General features: G+C 36.7%; 1 protein-coding gene across 13 annotated transcripts in view; it reads left to right on the forward strand.

Annotated features, from left to right (window-relative positions):
* Positions 1-18,645, forward strand: part of nrxn2b (neurexin 2b) — a 390,097-nt gene that overhangs the window by 343,345 nt on the left and 28,107 nt on the right. For all 13 annotated transcript variants that reach the window (XM_077589547.1, XM_077589542.1, XM_077589551.1 and 10 more), the window contains one exon: positions 17,868-18,039. In XM_077589547.1, coding sequence (XP_077445673.1) covers positions 17,868-18,039 — 172 coding nt within the window. The remainder of the gene's footprint in view (positions 1-17,867; positions 18,040-18,645) is intronic.

An 18,645-nucleotide genomic window follows, 5' to 3' on the forward strand; every position in this document is an offset into this window, starting at 1 on the left:
AAAAGAAAAACCTGGAAAGGCAGCTTTTGTTGATACCGGCCGGATTTTTGTTCAGAAGAAATTTTAATGCTCATATAAAATAGTAAAAAAACTTTTGATTAATGCATTATCTGCACTATAAGTCGCATTTTTTTCAGTTTATGGGAAAAATGTGAAAAAGTTAAGTAAAACAAAAACATGGAAAAGCAGCTTTTGTTGATACCGGCCGGATATTTTTCAGAAAACATTTTAATGCTAATATAAAATAGTAAAAAAAACTTTTGATTAATGCATTATCTGGACTATAAGTCGCATTTTTTTCATAGTTTGTGAGAAAAAAAAAGAAGTAAAGTAAAGAGGAAATCCAGGAAATCAGCCTTTAATTATACTGGGCAGATTTTTGTTCATAGGGAAATTTTAATGTTCATGCAAAATACTTAAAACACTTTAGATTACCGCATTTTCTGGACTATAAGTCACACTTTTTTCATAGTTTATGAGAAAAAACTAATACTCAAGAGCAACTTGTGTTTTTTTCTTTCTCTCTGACCACGTCTGAGATATTTTGTTCTCGTTATCTGAAAGTCTTCGTTTAAAAGATGCCTATTTAGCCTGTTTGGATCCATTTTACGATGTCCAACATGTTTATTTTTGGTATCAAATCAAAAATGCATTTTATTTCCTTTTCATCGTGTATTTGTTGCCTGGTGCGACTTATAGTCCAAAAACACAGTATGCTAAACCTTTTAAACACCAAATAATGCAATAAAAATTTGACCATTGGTCTGTAAGCTCTGTTTATTAAGTTTATCATTGGTTTTATCGAGTGAATGAGTTAAAAATATAGATGTAGAATGGAAAAATTGGGAAGTTAGTGACATTTTTGATACGCAAAGTGGACAGGAATGGAGCGTAGAATCCAAAAATGTAGCAAATCTGGCCACGTTTTGGGCAAAAATGCGCATGGAGTTGCTTGGAAGGCTTACGGCTGATGAAGACCTGAAAGACTTTCATTATGGGCTGTCGGATGCCGGCATGAGATGGAGACGGTTCTGCACTCGTGGGGTCAGGACTCCAATCTCTAGCCACGGCCGAGCGGCAGGAGGAGAAACAATTGAACGCATTGATGGGACATTGATGGAAGGCAGGCCGGCATCAGTGACAAAGATGGCGTACAAGATATTCTAGTTGATTTCTACCTGGGAAAATTCTGTATCACACTTTTTTTTTCATAGCTTGGCTAGGCCTGTGGCTAATACTAAAGTGCGACTTAGCTATTTTATGCGTGTATATAATGTATTTTATCACATAAGATGTATTTGTAAGTCAAAAAAGATGACTGAATCAAGGGTACGGCTTATATGCGCATAAATTAGACTCGACATGCACGAAACTGCAAAGTGACTAAGACGAAAATGCAAGAAATGTGGCCGATTTGGTCATTTATTTCAAAATGGAGAAAAGATACGCAGATAAAATGCTAAAGAAAATTCGTTTTGACGTCTATGAATGAAATTCAAGGAAAAAAATGCTATGCAAAAAAACACCGTCTTATAATCGGGCCAATACAGTATATAATTTCCCCCCCTTTCATTGCGCATTTTTTGACTAATGCAACATATACCTAGGTGCGACTTATAGTCCGAAAAATACGGTGTGATCAAGACTTAAGAATTTATTTAAAAATATATATATATATATATATATATATATATATATATATATATATATATATATATATACGAACCATATTTTCTCGCATATAAGCCATATTTGAAAGCCATTTTAAAATAAACTGTTCAAAATATGCCAACTACCGCATTTTCTCGCATATAAGCCGTATTTGTACATATCCATCTTAAATCATTTTTTTAAAACTGCTAAAAATATACCAACTACCGTATTTTCTCGCATATAAGCCGTATTTGTAACTAAAAAAAATGATGACTGAGTCAAGAGTACGGCTTATATGCGCACAAATTAGACTTAACATGCACAAAACTGCAAGGTGACAAAGACAAAATGCAAAACTGCAAGATTTTTTGGACTAATACAATTTATACCCAGGTGCGACTTATAGTCCGAAAAATACGGTATGATTAAGACTTAGTAATTCATTTTTAAAAAATGCTAAAAATATAACAACTACCATATTTTCTCGCATATAATCCATATTTCAAAGCCATTTTTAAAAAACTGCTCAAAATATACCAATTACCGAATTTTCTTGCATATAAGCCGTATTTGTACTTATCCATCTTAAATCCATTTTTTAAAACTGCTAAAAATATACCAACTACAGTATTTTCTCGCATATAAGCCGTATTTGTACTGGTCCATCCTAAGGCCATTTTTAAAATTGCTAAAAATTTACCAATTAGCGTCTTTCCTCGAATATAAGTCATATTTGAAAGCCATTTTAAAATAAACTGTTCAAAATATACCAACTACTGCATTTTCTCGAATATAAGTCGTATTTGAAAGCCATTTTAAAATAAACTGTTCAAAATATACCAACTACCGCATTTTCTCGCATATAAGCCGTATTTTTACTTATCCATTTTAAAATAAACTGCTACAAATATACCAACTACCACATTTTCTCGCATATAAGCCGTATTTGTACTTATCGATCTTAAATCCATTTTTTAAAACTGCTAAAAATATACCAACTACCGTATTTCCTCGCATATAAGCCGTATTTGTAACGCAAAAAAATGATGACTCAATCAAGGGTACGGCTTATATGCGCACAAATTAGACTTGACATGCACGAAACTGCAAGGTGACAAAATAAAACGGCATAACATAAGACAATACGGCCGTTACGTTCATTTATTTCAAGAAAATATAAACAGATAAAACGCTAAACAAAATTTATTTTGACGTCTATGAATGACGTCTGTATATGGCTCCAGTTTCTTACCTAGGTCTACAATGTCTTATGTCTGTCTTGCTACTGCAACCAAGAATATTGTGGTCCATCGTTAAAATATGTCTATCTTATGCTATTATTGCACCCAGAAGCTTGGTGAAAACTGGACCGCTATGGACACACTTCCTGGTTGTACTGCTCACATGACTTCTTTTTTTAATTTGTCCATGTGCGATGATTTTTCTTAAGATTTTCCCTTCAAAGTAACACATTTGTACTCCCTATTAAAACCATGAATATTGTGGTGAAAATTGTGAATCAGGGGGCGGCTTATACGAGAGAAATCGTAAAATTCAATCATTTTAAAGCAATTTTAAGGGTGCGGCTTATACGCGGAGGCGGTTAATATCCGAGAAAATATGGTATGTTTTTCTTGGTTTCTGATCAAATAAAAAAATGCGACATATACATTCATTTTGCAATATTTTAGCTGATGCGACTTATAGTCCGAAAAATACGGTACTTCTAAATAGCAGTGAATTAATTGAAATGAATGTTTTTGTTATCATTATACAAGTAAAATGAGATTTAAAACCGTCAATGGCTTGATTAGACAGATATGTCCACTTCGGAATATTATGTTATGCTAACTCGGTTGCATGTCTTTCGTCACATGTAATTCAATGAATTCCAAATCTTAAATTGTATGCCTAATTTACGCTTATTTATGTATTAACTTATTTATTACCTATTTAATTATGTCTAAACTGTATTTTGCTGTGTCTGTATTCTCAGCCTCTTGCTACTGTGACAACGAAATTTCCCGAATACGGGATGAATAAAATTATCTAATCTAATCTGAAGAAATAGAGGGCAGAGTTCCAGACTTTTTGGTGTTTAAAAGGGAAAAAAATAATTTAGATTTTCAAGGATAGGACAAAAAAATAGGATGTGGTAGCTTTTTCTTCGGAATTCTAACGACACTCTAGCCACTTATTTTACAGATGTGCGACACACTGGGGGGCTAATTTTTAAGATGCACTGACCCGCATTTTATAGAGAATAACGACAGCAAAATGGTTACCATCGGCTTTTATATCTCCCCGATGAGCGTTCATGTATCATCGAATTGCAAGTTTCCACCGAGAATCCTATTGTTGACAGAGAGGCGGGGGCGGGGAAAGCATCCATCTTCCCATTAACGGCCAATCACATCCGCGGGGAGGAAGAAAGGTGCCCTTTGTCTTATTTTACTCGATGACTTCCGGAACGCTCAACTGCAGTACACCTGGATTTCATCGGGAAATCGTTTCTCATATAAAATACTAAAAACACTTTTGATTAATGCATAATCTGGACTATAAATCGCATTTTTTTCATAGTTTGTGAGAAAAAATGAAGTAAAGTAAATAAGAAATCCGGGAGAGCACCCTTTGATGATACCGGACAGATTTTTTTTATTCAGAAAACATTTTAATGCTCATATTAAACACTAAAAACACTTGATTAAATGCATTATCTGGACTATAAGTCGCATTTTTTCATAGTTTGTGAGAAAAAGTGAAGAATTTAAGTAAAAGGAAACCGTGGAAAGGCAGCTTTTGTTGATTCCGGACTGATTTTTTTCAGAAAACATTTTAATGCTCATATTAAATACTAAAAACAGTTTTTATTAATGCATTATCTGGACTATAAGTCGCATTTTTTTCATAAAAAGGGAGAGCCAGCTTTGATGATACCGGCCAGATTTTGTTTTCAGAGGACATTTTAATGCTCATAAAATACTAAAAAACTTTTGATTGATGCATAATCTGGACTATAAATCGCATTTTTTTCATAGTTTGTGAGAAAAAAATGAAGTAAAGTAAATAAGAAATCCGGGAAAGCTGCCTTTGATGATACCAGCCGGATTTTTTTTCTGAAAACATTTTAATGCTCATATTAAATACTAAAAATACTTTTGATTAAATGCATTATCTGGACTATAAGTCGCATTTTTTCATAGTTTATGAGAAAAAGTGAAATTAAGTAAAAGAAAAACCTGGAAAAGCAGCTTTTGTTGATACCAGCTGGATTTTTGTTCAGAGGACATTTTAATGCTCATAAAATACTAAAAACACTTTTGATTAAATGCATTATCTGGACTATAAGTCGCATTTTTTTCATAGTTTATGAGAAAAAGTGAATTTAAGTAAAAGAAAAACCTGGAAAAGCAGCTTTTGTTGATACGAGCTGGATTTTTGTTCAGAGGACATTTTAATGCTAATATAAAATACTAAAAACACTTTTGATTAATGCATTATCTGGACTATAAGTCACATTTTTTTCAGTTTGTGGGAAAAAGTGAAGAAGTTAAGTAAATAAAAAACCTGGAAAAGCAGCTTTTGTTGAATTCGGCCGGATTTTCTTTTCATAGGACATTTTAATGCTAATATAAAATACTAAAAACACTTGATGAATGCATTATCTGGACTATAAGGCGCATTTTTTTCATAGTTTATGAGAAATAGTGAAATTAGGTAAAAGAAAAACCTGGAAAAGCAGCTTTTTTTGATACCGGTTAGATTTTTTTTCAGAGGACATATTAATGATCATAAAATACTGAAAACACTTTTGATTAACGCATTATCTGGGCTATAAAAAATAATAATAAATAAAAATTTGACCATTGGTCTTTAAGATCTGCCTATTAAGCTTATTAACTCTTATTAATAAATATTTGTGAATGACCCTTGTTGAAAATGCCAGGCAAAAGTGCGCTAGAGTGTTTGTAATGGGTTTTGTTTGGCTTGTACGAGGCTATGTCAGATGACCAGTTTTGACAAGTTATCACGATCGGCAAATTGTTCTTCATTGCGATGAGCACAACGAGACGCCATCCATTTTTTGGCAGCCTGGGGGGCTTAACATTGAGCTGTGCACGGACCATTACCTCTGCTAGATTCTTGTCAGGTGTGATTGTTGATACCGCGGTAAAAAAAAACAGTTTTTTCTTTATCCCGAGATATGTCTTGCAATCTATTTTTCGTCTCGTAGCATCGTTCTTGATAGGCCGGTTCCCCCGTAAACACAAAATTGAACTTAAATCTAGATGTTTATCTAGCTTGTGAAGGATGTCGGCCATCTTTACGATGAGAGACTGACGATAACAATCAACAGGGCCAGCTGGGCCATTATTTAGTATGCTAATTGGAATTTCGCAGTTGTCGTAATGGAAGAAAAATGGAGATTTTTGTCGTCATTTGTTATCGGGGTCGTATTTTTTTAACTTGATTGTTTTGACGGGAGCGCTTTGTACTTGCATCTTATTTATTAATTGGAGTTGACAGCAAATAAAGTACTTTTTAAAACATGATTTTCAATTAAAACAGGATTTTCCCAGGTGGCTTTTCCCAGTTCTTTTGTAAACAATAGTGGTTTCACCAAAACCAAGTCTTGTTTCCTTGCCTCTTAACATTTTTAGACAATGTTATGCCTAATTATAATCAAAATTAAGCTAGCTTTCACTTTTAAAATGCTAACTTTTACTGTGCTTATGCCAGATATTGTCAATTTAAATGAATGTACCATATTTTTTTCAGATGTGAGTATCAAGTCATACCAGACAAAGAATAAACAAAAATGGTAAAAAAATAAATCCATATATTTAATTTTACTTGAGTACTAGTTGAATTTTAGAAGCCCAAATTAGGTTAAAATAGGTTAAAACAAGGGTGTCATCGACTGCCCCCTACCTACCCTGTCCAGCTTCTACAAATCTCGATGCCTTAGAACAAGGGTGTCAGACTCGGGTTGGTTCGCAGGCCGCATCAACGTCTATTTTAGATATAATATTTAGATTTTTTATATATAAATGGATTAAAAGAACTGGATTAAAAGCCCTGAATATTCAGTTTTTTTTATAGGTCTAAAACAATGTTTATTTTAGCTTTTTATATATTTTTAGATTTTACAAAATGATTTTTAACTAAAAACACAGAAAAAATTGATTAAAAATTACACTTATTGATTTAAAAGAGGGAAAATCAGGAAATTTAATATACATCTATACTCTTCATTTTAATTTGATCCTAAAACAGAAAGTCGGCACTCATGATTTACTTTCCCGGGCCAGACAAAATGATGCGGCGGGCCAGATTTGGCCCCCGGGCCGCCACTTTGACACATGTGGGTTAAAAAAACAATCCTTTAGATATGAACTTAACTCGTTCCAGAACCTTCACTTTTTCAGATAGCCGTGACCGGATGATTCGCCGAAAGACGTTTGTCCGACGGACAGTTCGCCGAACTGACGTTTCGCCGGATCGTGTATGTACATGTTTTTCAACCTTGGCCCGCGGGCCATATACGGCCCGTTACAGATAACATTCATTTAGGAATAACAAGGGCATGTACTAAATTACATTGCGTGTCCAAATGGCTACTACTTTAAACGCAAGGATAAAATAAAAAAAAATAAAAAAATGGCAGCACATTGTAGTGTAGTACGTACTTGTATTTAGAAATATGTCCACTGGGGGGCAGTACATGCCCATGTTATTCCTAAATGAATGTTATCTGTAACGGGCCGTATATGACCCGCGGGCCGAGGTTGAAAAGCATGGCCAAATGTCCATCGGCGAAACGTCCATCGGCAAAACGTCCATCGGCGAAACGTCCATCGGCGAAACGTCCATCGGCGAATTGTCCGAGTACCTCAGATAGATATAGCCAAAAAAGATGGAAAAAAATTGTGTATTTAAGTATTAGTCCCAATCCCAGCAAAAGTATTTAAAAAATGTACCTTTAAATCCAGAAAATTTAATTCAATATTGATGAATATGTAGCTGATAATTGCTAATGCAAAGGCTGCTTTTTTAATAATTTAAACGGCTAAATTTCCTCCGTCACGTGTAGCACCCGGATAAAAAAAAGACATCAATACATAAATAAATCTCTTTAGTGGTTTAATGTTGTCTGGGGAAATAAAACGGACAACCACTGATTATGTTCTTCTTATCTTTGTTAGCTCAGTTTAGCGTGGTGCAAATATTAGCGCGGTTTTGTTTACCGATGAAATGTTCGACTGCAATTGCAATCCGACCATGTGTGAATTTGAGTGTTTTTAGAAAACGCTTTGGTCTTTTTTAGTCCAGATCGCGTATGGCGAGGAGGAGAGGAAATTTAGATTATTTAAAAAGACGTTTTTGTATGCGGCGGAGTGACGGCGGGCGAGATGGAGCAGGCAAAAGTAAATGAGGCGAGAAATGCTAAATAATGGAGACAACAAACACTTTCCTCTTGATTTCCCATAAAGGTCACAGTCATTCCTTTGCGTTTCAACCGCGTGGCAGTTTTTGAAATGCACATTTGGCTCTCTGCTACATAAAAATAGTGTAAAAATGTGAAAAGTGGGAACGTGCAGCGCAGATCAAGCGCCCTTCAAATACGCCATGGTCTGGAAAACAAAATAGTGCCGCTGTTGACGCAATTTAAGTCTGTTATTTTTCTGGTTGGCTTGCAGGACTTGCAGATAAAGTTTCAAACACAATCAGAGACACCCACACGCGTTTGGAAAGTGAGTGTCTGGTTGTTATTTAGAAGGGGATTGCACACAATCCGAAGAAAGTGGTGAGTCTTGGCAGGAGTTGTAAATGAAAAGAGAACTTGGGTGCGCTTGCCAAAGGTGTTGAGTTTTCAACTTCAAATTCAGTGCATGGCCTAGCTTAGTTTTTGTTTCATGTATAATGTGCATCGGATTATAAGAAGTAGTAGTAGTAGTAGTGGCGGTGGTGAAGGCGGTGGTGGCGAAGGTAGTAGTGGTGGTAGTGGTGGTGTTGTAGTGGTAGTAGTGATGGTGTAGTAGTGGTAGTAGTGGCGGTGGTAGAGAGTGGCGGTGGTAGTAGTGGTGGTGGTAGTGGGTGGGGTGGTGTTGGTAGTGGGGGTGGTATTGTTGGTAGTGGGGGTAGTGGTGGTGGTAGTACTGGTGGTGGTAGTGGTGGTGGTGGTGGCGGTCGAAGTAGTGCGGTGGTAGTAGTGCTGTGGTGGGGGTGGTGGTAGTAGTGGTAGTGGTGGTGGTAGTACTGGTGGTGGTAGTACTGGTGGTGGTGGTGGCGGTCGAAGTAGTGCGGTGGTAGTAGTGCGGTGGTAGTAGTGCTGTGGTGGTGGTGGTGGTAGTAGTGGTGGTGGTGTTGGTGGTAGTGGTGGTGGTAGTACTGGTGGTGGTAGTTGTGGTAGTAGTGGTAGTACTAGTGGTAGAAATAGTGGTAGTACTAGTGGTGGTAATAGTGGTAGTACTAGTGGTGGTAGTAGTGCTGTGGTAGTAGTGGTGGTGGGGGTGGTGGTATTAGTGGTGGTGGTGGTGGTGTTGGTGGTAATGGTGGTGGTAGTGGTGGTGGTAGTACTGGTGGTGGTGGTAGTGGTGGTAATAGTGGTAGTACTAGTGGTGGTAATAGTGGTGGTGGTACCAGTGGTAGTACTAGTGGTAGTACTAGTGGTGGTACTAGTGATGGTAGTATTGGTAGTACTAGTGGTGGTACTAGTGGTGTTAGTAGTTGTAGTAGTAGTAGTAAGGGATTGTGTTATACATCCACTAGATGAAAGTCGTTGTAGTGGTAATATTAAGTGTTGTATTATAAATCCATTAGACGGAGCTGTAGTCATAGTAGTAGTAGGGGTTGTAATGGTTATAGATCCACTAGATAGAGCTGTTGTAGTGGTAGTTGTGGTAGTGGTAGTAATAGTAGGGTTGTGTTACACATCCACTATTATGTGAAAGTGTAGTTGTAATAGTAGTAGTTGGGTTATGGATCCACTATATGGAGCTGTAGTAGTGGTGGTAGTGGTAATTGTGATAGTTGTAGTGGTAATACTTGTGTTAGTTATACTGGTTGTGCTATACATCAAATACATGAAGTAGTCTTGGTGGTACTGGTGGTGGTAGTTTTGGTGGTAGTAGAAGTAGTGGTATTGGTAGTAGTAGTAATAGTGGTAGTTGTACAGGTTATATGTCGACTATATGGAGCTGTGCTAGAGGTAATTTAATACAATAATTAAGCAATATTGATGTATATATGATAAGGCACATTGGATTATAAAGCACACTGACAAAATTGAGTTATGTCAGTTGTGCCTTTCAGCGCAGAAAATATGGTACAACGGAAGATAAAGTTGTTCAAGGTGCTTGTGCATGTGTGTACTCGCTCTTTTTGTCATATTTTCACATTTTCGGTTGACAATTTGTAATAGTTGCTAAAGCTACGGTTGCCCGGCCTTCAAAACTAAATCTCTACCAATAGAATGTGGATTGAGCCCTTGTGTCATTATGGTCACAAAATGATACAAGGTTGATTTTTGGGCTTGCGATTTCATTCAATGATTTTTTTCCCCGGGAATAAAAACCTATTCTACTCTTACTTTGGTAAGTGCCAGACTGATAAACTGAGAGGACGCTGAGATTTCTATAGCCGTGTGTTAAAAAAAATGGCCGTTCCATTGACGAAAGGATCTGTTGCATAACTGCTATTATAAAGTAGTATAATATATACTATTCTCCTTTGTAGTCGATACATTGCAGAAAATGTGTTGTGTGGGTAAGGCGGCAAAAAATTGACGCATTTTCCATTCATTTCAGCAAGAAAAAATATCCAAAAATGCTAATGACATTTTTTACAAAATGGCAGCCGAGTTTGAATGGCGTTCCAGCTCACGTCATTGTTTTATTTTTAGGTAGGATCCATTTTTTTTTCCTTTTATGCTTCTCCGTTTGCATGAAATCGTGTTGGAATGGCGAGAGTGGTTCAGGCCAAGCTCCATTTTTTTTTTCGTCAGATGGGTAGCACATACCTGGCAACCTCGGCCAATTTTTCCCCTTATTAATGATTGCAATTCTCTTTTATTAAGCGATTTAATAAGGAGTACAAAAATGTGTTACTTTGGAGGGAAAATCTTAATAATGTGTTTTTCTGAGATACATTATGAATCAAAAGCACCCTATTAGGGTCAATATCATAAGGAAGTTAGTAATTCATCTAATAATGAATGTTTTCTTACTGCAAAACAGAAAATAGAAATATAAAAATAGAATAGAAAATAACCAACAAATGTTAAATGTTAATTTGCCGACATCTACTGGTAAAAAAATGTATAGCAACATTGTAAGTCTTGTGCACATATAAGCCGTACCCTTGATTCAATTCTCATTTGTTTTAGTGACAAATACAGCTTATATGCGAGAAAACATAAACAAATAGACAAGTAAATAAGAAATAAATAAATGTGTAGTACAAGTGAGATCATCAGAGCGGAGCTGTGTATATATACTCAACAACAAACAAACAGACAGATAATCAATATTTATAGTAATGATAAATACATAATAAGTAGTACTAGATATATACGTGGTCAAAATACAAAATAAGTAGTATAAGTAGTAGTAATAAGGTCCTATATGCGGAACTCGAGTCGAGTATGGTGACAGCTCTTTGGGGAAAAACTGTCCTTGAGTCTGTTTGTCTTGGCTGTTATGGATCTGTAGCGCCTTCTAGAGGGCAGCAGGTTGAAGTGGTGGAAGCTGGGATGTGTATTGTCTTTTTTAATGCTCTCTGTCCTTCTAAGGCATCGAGATTTGTAGAAGCTGGACAGGGTAGGTGGGGGGCAGTCGATGTCGCTGTATGACGCTGACAGGTTGACTGTCTGGGTACATTGCTTGCTGACGCGCTATATTTATATGGTGAAAAGGTGGGCGGGTGAAAGGGGTATGCGCGTATCATGCTTAAAGTATTTTAATATATAATGAGATCGCTTTTGCCAAAAACATACTTAAAAAATTCCCGTACGGCTTACACCACATGTGTCAAAGTGGCGGCCCGGGGGCCAAATCTGGCCCGCCGCATCATTTTGTGTGGCCCGAGAAAGTAAATCATGAGTGCCGACTTTCTTTTTTAGGATCAAATTAAAATGAAGAGAATAGATGTATATTAAATTTCCTGATTTTCCCCCTTTTAAATCAATAATTGTAATTTTTTAATCATTTTTTTATTTTTTTGGTTCAACAATCATTTTGTAAAATCTAAAAATATATTTAAAAAAATCTAAAATAAACATTGTTTTAGATCTATTAAAACACTGAATATTCAGGGCTTTTAATCCAGTTTTTTTACTCCATTTATAAAAAAAAAAATCTAAATATTATATGGTATATAAAATGGTCCGGCCCACATGAAACCGAGTTGACGTTGATGCGGCCCGCGAACCACCCCGAGTCTGACACCCTTGTTTTAAGGCAGGGCTAGGGAACCTATGGCTCAGGAGCCACATGTGGCTCTTTTGATGGGTGCATCTGGCTCTTTGCTAACCTGTGAGCTAAAATATGGAAATTGCTGGTGACAGAACTGAGATATTACATCTAGAACTGCTTTAATCTTTATTTATTTTTGCAGTAGACTCTTAGCAACAGCATAAGAATCTTTAAAAAAATATTCATTTTTTTTCCACTTTAAAAGTGGTGAACTTACTAAAAAAATGAAAAGGCACTCATTTACATGTATGTATTTTGACTTTTAAATTCTGTTGGAGTAATCATTATTATAAATGTGTTTGCAATGAATATAAAGCCTTATAATATACATGCTTACTATATTAATCAATATATTTGCTTATTAGGAATAGTAATGCTCATCCTAAATGTGTAACTATATTAAACAATATATATATATGTGTTGATCGCTTTCAACGAAGACAAACGCTTACGCCAAGGTCGCTCTCCAGGACAGCTGGGTCCAGCGAGAGATACGAGTTCGCAAGGACATAAAACAATACACTAAGTTCTTGCTCCGAGGACTGAGTACTGGAAGATACACCTCAACCCTAGTATGGCTCACAAGGAATAACATTAGAAAATATGAATTGTTTGTGGCTCTCTTCGTCTAAAAGGTTCCCGACCCCTGTTCAAAGGTATCGAGATTTGTAGAAGCTGGACAGGGTAGGTAGGGGGCAATCGATGTACTTAAAAAAATCCCGTACAAAAGTTGTTAAACGGCTTACACAATTTGAAATGATCAAAAAACGTATACATTGGCAGGTATGCTATTAAGATGGCGAAATATCAGGCAGCGTCAAGGTGACTGGCTCGGATCGCCATCAGGTACAAACGAATGGGTGGGCTTCTCATACCACCCTCACGTTGGTTTACAGGTGATCATATACCGAGAACCAGGCCGCTTCTTACGCAACGCTGGCGTTCCAGAATGGAAGATTAGCCCCATGCTGTTTTGCGGGCGCACGATGCTGCAGCTGTTGTGCGCTGCGAGGCATGGTGGTTGCGCGCTGACAGGATGATAAGACGCACGGGCCTAAAATTACCCTCGCAGAGGAGATGCAGAGAGGCGATATGATAGCGAGATGTCAGGTTCAATGAGCGCAGTTGGGATGGCTGACAAAAATATTAAGCTCTAAATAATCAGCATTCAATCGCGAACGGGCAATCTGGCAACCCTCAAAGCACTTGAACGGGTTGGTTTTTGGCTTAATGTCAGCATGAATGGGTTAAGAGACAAAATTGTGCATAGTTCGGAATAATTTGAAGGGTAAGCAATCAAATAATCCTTTTGAACTGATTTTTACATGTTTTTTTTTTGGTGGGAATAAAGCAAAGGTGGTTGCACTTCCACTCCCGTGCACTAGTTGGCAGCATGTAGCAGCTGGATTTTGAAAACTGCTGAAAGAACTGCAGCAATTTAAAGCGAGAAGTGTTCTACATCATTATTTTTGCCCCTAAATTATGTTGCGAAGTCATTTTTGTTGTTTGGCTAATGTTTAGGTCTGCCATTTTTTTAACAACGGTTCATTATATCACAGGTGTCAAAGTGGCGGCCCGGGGGCCAAATCTGGCCCGCCGCATCATTTTGTGTGGCCCGGGAAAGTAAATCATGAGTGCCGACTTTCTGTTTTAGGATCAGATTAAAATGATAGATATAGATGTATATTTTTTTTCCTGATTTCCCCTTTTAAATCAATAATTTCCTTTTTTTAATCAATTTTTTCTGTGTTTTTAGGTCAAAAATGATTTTGTAAAATCTAAAAATATATAAAAAAGCTAAAATAAACATTGTTTTAGATCTATAAAAAACTGAATATTCAGAGCTTTTAATCCAGTTCTTTTAATCCATTTAAAATAAAAACAATCTAAAAATCTATTTTAAAAAATTCTGTTTTCCACTTTAATTTTGAAATGAAAACCCATTATTAAATAAAAGATTTTCTCTTACTAAGAAAAAAGCTCAAATAATCTATAAAAAAATTGAATATTTAGGGCTTTCAATCCAGTTCCTTTAATCCATTAATAAAAATAAAAAAAATCTAAATATTATATCAAAAATGGTCCGGCCCACATGAAACCGAGTTGACGTTAACGTTACCGTTTTTTTATAGATCTAAAACAATGTTTATTTTAGCTTTTTTTTAAATATATTTTTAGATTTTACAAAATGATTTTTGAACTAAAAACACAGAAAAATGGATTAAAAAATTACAGTTATTGATTTAAAAGGGGGAAAATCAGGTAATGTAATATACATCTATACGCTTCATTTTAATTTGATCCTAAAACAGAAAGTCGGCACTCATGATTTACTTCCTCGGGCCGCACAAAATGATGTGGCGGGCCCAGATCTGGCCCCAGGGCCACCCCTTTGACACCTGTGCAGTAGACGATCCTTTCAATTCATACGATATCTCAGAAATACCAACATTTTTTCTTAAGAATTTCCCTTCAAAGTAACCCATTTGTACTCCCTATTAAAACCACGAACAGGGAGGTGAAAATTATGAATCAGACGGCGGCTTATACGAGACAAATTGTCAAATTCAACGATTTGAAGGCAATTTTAAGGGCACGGCTTATACGCGGAGGCGGCTAATATGCTAGAAAATACGGTAATCGTGACCTAGGATGCCTGATTTGAATCATATCGCCAGATATAAGGGTATACAACAAAAACATGGATCCCCAAACACAAGAAACCCCCGAAGGCTTCATCTTTTTGACTGAAAACATGTTTCTTTCTGCCCGTTGGAGCGCCTCATTCTCATTCCGACCTCACCCGTTACATTTGCAAGGTCACATTTGAAGATATTCTAGGGAAAAAGCAAAATAATAAAAATCCCGGCATGCGTTTTCTATTCCATTCCAACATTTAAAATGGATTTAGATGAGCCTACATCTGAGAAGGAATATAACACTTCCTGGTGGGCATTAGCGGACCACTCCAACTCATTAAACGGCTGCTTAGAAGTATTTGAGACGCTTACGAACCTTTCGTAAAGCCGGCGTAATAAAATATTGACACGCACTCACCCCGAATGCACAAAAAAATCGTTCAAGTTGCAGAACGCAAATGTTCGTCGACTTAAATTTATGTTATTAATCTTGGCGGATTGAATTCATTCTCCTGCCAAAGGTGTTGTGATTATTCTAAGCTTTCAAGCGTGAGGATTGGTAATGAAAACCAGCCGTGGTATTCCGTTTTACTCCAACCTTGCTAATATGATTCATATTCATGTCCCGGAATCAGTATTGGATTTCCCTATGCCCGGACTGAGAGACTGCAGGCAGGGAGTTTATAACATATAAGTCAATTGATTAAGGGACTAACGACTGTAAACGAAGCGCACTTTGCTATTTGAGACATTCAGCCTTCATCAAAAGTAAGATCTATTGTCGTCCATCGACCAACCAACTCTCTTGGTGGTCTCTGGAGTCAGTCCCAAAAAAGGATTCATTCTAAATCGACTCATCGTTGCCTCGTTTTTACAAACCGCAGATACAAATACAGTGGTACCTCGAGATAAGAGCTTAATTCGTTCCAGGACTGAGCTCGTATGTCGATTTATTCGTAAGTCAAATGAACGTTTCCCATAGAAATGAACTAAAAACTAATTAATTTGTTCCAACCCTCTGAAAAAACACCAAAAACAGGATATTGGATTGGAAAAAAATGTTTTATTTCTTCTTAATTCTTCATCTATTAACAAAGTAACAAATAACTAGTGGTTTAATAGTACTAAAATGTGTTTAATAGTACTAAAACAAGACTTTTTGCATGGCAACGTGCTCGTAACATAACGTAAATAAATTTAAATGAACTTGGATTACGATGCAGACACTCAAAAATAAGTTTAATCTAACCTTACACTAAACTTAATTCTAATTTTGTTTTAAATTTTGATACCTTTCTTCTCCCGGGTTGGCTCTATTGGCCCCGCCTCCACCCTGACTTTCAGATGCAACCTATCGAGGGTTCTTTGCTTTTGTCTTCCCTTCAAAATATTCTAAAAATGATGCACACAAATGTCCTCACAATAGGATAACACACGACCACTTGCCAACGAGAAGTAGTATATACTCCTCTCGTATTAGCGATTAAGCTCCGCCATTCGCACTAACTAATAGGGGAAAAACACTGAAAAAATGCAACAGGAGGGAGTTGTGGGGAGAGCGACAGTGCCCATGATGTTCTTAGTCGTCTGCTCGTATATCAAAATTTGTCTCATATCTCAAGATAAATATTTGCCCGAAATGTTACTCGTATCTCAAATTGCTCGTATGCCGGGGCACTCGTATGTCAAGGTATTACTGTAATGTTTAATTCCGATGATTATTGATCCGGAGATTCGATTTTGGACTGGAATTCTGTCGCTCAAAGCTAACGTCCAAGGCTACTGAGAAGCAACGTTGGTATCATTTCCCGGCTCGTCAACTCGTTTGAAAGAAAATCTCCAGAAAAGATCGTCAGCTCGCCGTCATAGATTCCGTGGAGGCATTTTAGCGAGTGTGTTGGCGGTGTTCCCAGCATCGGCTGACCTCGGATCCGTATAATTGTATACTGCCACTGCATCTTTTAAATATTTTGACCTTGGCGGAAAAATACTCGGCTGACACTTTTAGCAGCAAATAGGATTGATGTGACTGTTCATTAGCTTTTTGTACAACCTAGCCCACAGGTGTCAAAGTGGCGGCCCGCGGGCCAAATATGGCCCGCCGTATCATTTTGGGTGGCCTGGGAAAGTTAATCATTAGTGCTGACTTTCTGTTTTAGGATCAAATTAAAATGAAGAGTATAGATGTATATTAAATGTCCTGATTTTCCCCATTTTAAATCAATAATTGTAATTTTTTTAATCCATTTTTTTCTGTGTTTTTAGTTCAAAAATAATTTTGTGAAATCTAAAAATATATTTAAAAAAAAAAGCTAAAATAAACATTGTTTTAGATCAAGGGTGTCAGACTTTAACGCTTTAACGTCAACTTAATTTCACGTGAGCCGGACCATTTTAGATATAATATTTAGATTTTTTTTATAAATAGATTAAAAGAACTGAAAAGCCCTGAATATTCCATTTTAATAGATCTAAAAAAGTGTTTATTTGAGCTTTATTTCCTTTTAAGGGAAAATCTCTTTTAATAATTACGTTCCATATTAAAGTGGAAAATAGAAAATATTTTTATACATTTTTAGATTTTACAAAATAATTTTTGAACTAAAAACAGAAAAAAATTGATAAAAAATTGCAATTATTGATTTAAATGGAGGAAAATCAGGAAATATAATATACATCCATAATCGTCATTTTAATTTGATCCTAAAACAGAAAGTCGGCACTCGTGATTTACTTTCTCGGGCCACACAAAATGATGCGGCGGGCCAGATTTGGCCCCCGGGCCGCCACTTTGACACCTGTGTTTTAGAGCTATAAAAAAACTGAATATTCAGGGCTTTTAATCCAGTTCTTTTAATCCATTCATATAAAAAAATCTAAATATTATATCTAAAATGGTCCGGCCCACGTGAAAACAAGTTGACGTTAAAAAAATGGATATAAGAATGCTCATGTGCGGATGCCGTGAAAACTACAGATTGTTTTAGATATGTTACCCATTTATTTTGGGTTGTAATACTATGGAATAAAACGATTACACACTATTTTTGATTGGCTGTACATGTCAATATTTTCCTCTTTTTACACCGATCCATAGGAGAGAGGAAGGGTCGGCGTGATCTTCAACGTGGGAACGGACGACATCGTTATCGAGGAGAGTGCGGTGATGGTGAGCGACGGCAAGTACCACGTGGTGCGCTTCACGCGCAGCGGTGGCAATGCGACGCTACAGGTGGACAACCAGCCCGTCATCGAGCGCTTCCCCTCAGGTAGGGACTGATTGGCCAATCATGTGGGCCCTTCTCAAAAGATGACTGCTGACTCTTTCATTTCCGAGAAACACAATAGTGGGAGAAATAGTGGCGCCCCATTTTCATGCTCCACCAAATTAGCGTTGTCTAAGTATAAGTTGAGTTGAAAGTAAGGCCGAATGTATTTACCTATTTTAGCTATCCTTATAACCATATTTTCTGCACTATAAGGTGCAACTAAAACCATTTTCATAAAAGTGCGCTTTATTATCTGATGTACCTTATATATGAATCAATATAGGTTAATCACTGTATGAAATTCCCTTTAGCACAGCTCCATCTAGTGGATCTATAACACAACACCTAACCACTACTACTATTTCTACTACTACAGCTCCATCTATTTAATCTATAACGAAACACCTAACCACTACTACTATTCCTACTACAACATCTCCATCTAGTGGATGTACAACACAACCACTACTACTATGTCAGCTCCATCTAGTGGATGTATCACACAATGCTTAACCACTACTACCATTACTGCTCCTACAGTTCCATCTAGTTGATGTAGAACACAACACATAACCCCTACTATTACTACAGCTCCGTTTAGTGGAT

Source organism: Stigmatopora argus, chromosome 20 (genome assembly GCF_051989625.1).
Source record: "Stigmatopora argus isolate UIUO_Sarg chromosome 20, RoL_Sarg_1.0, whole genome shotgun sequence".
Taxonomy (NCBI): Eukaryota; Metazoa; Chordata; class Actinopteri; order Syngnathiformes; family Syngnathidae; genus Stigmatopora; species Stigmatopora argus.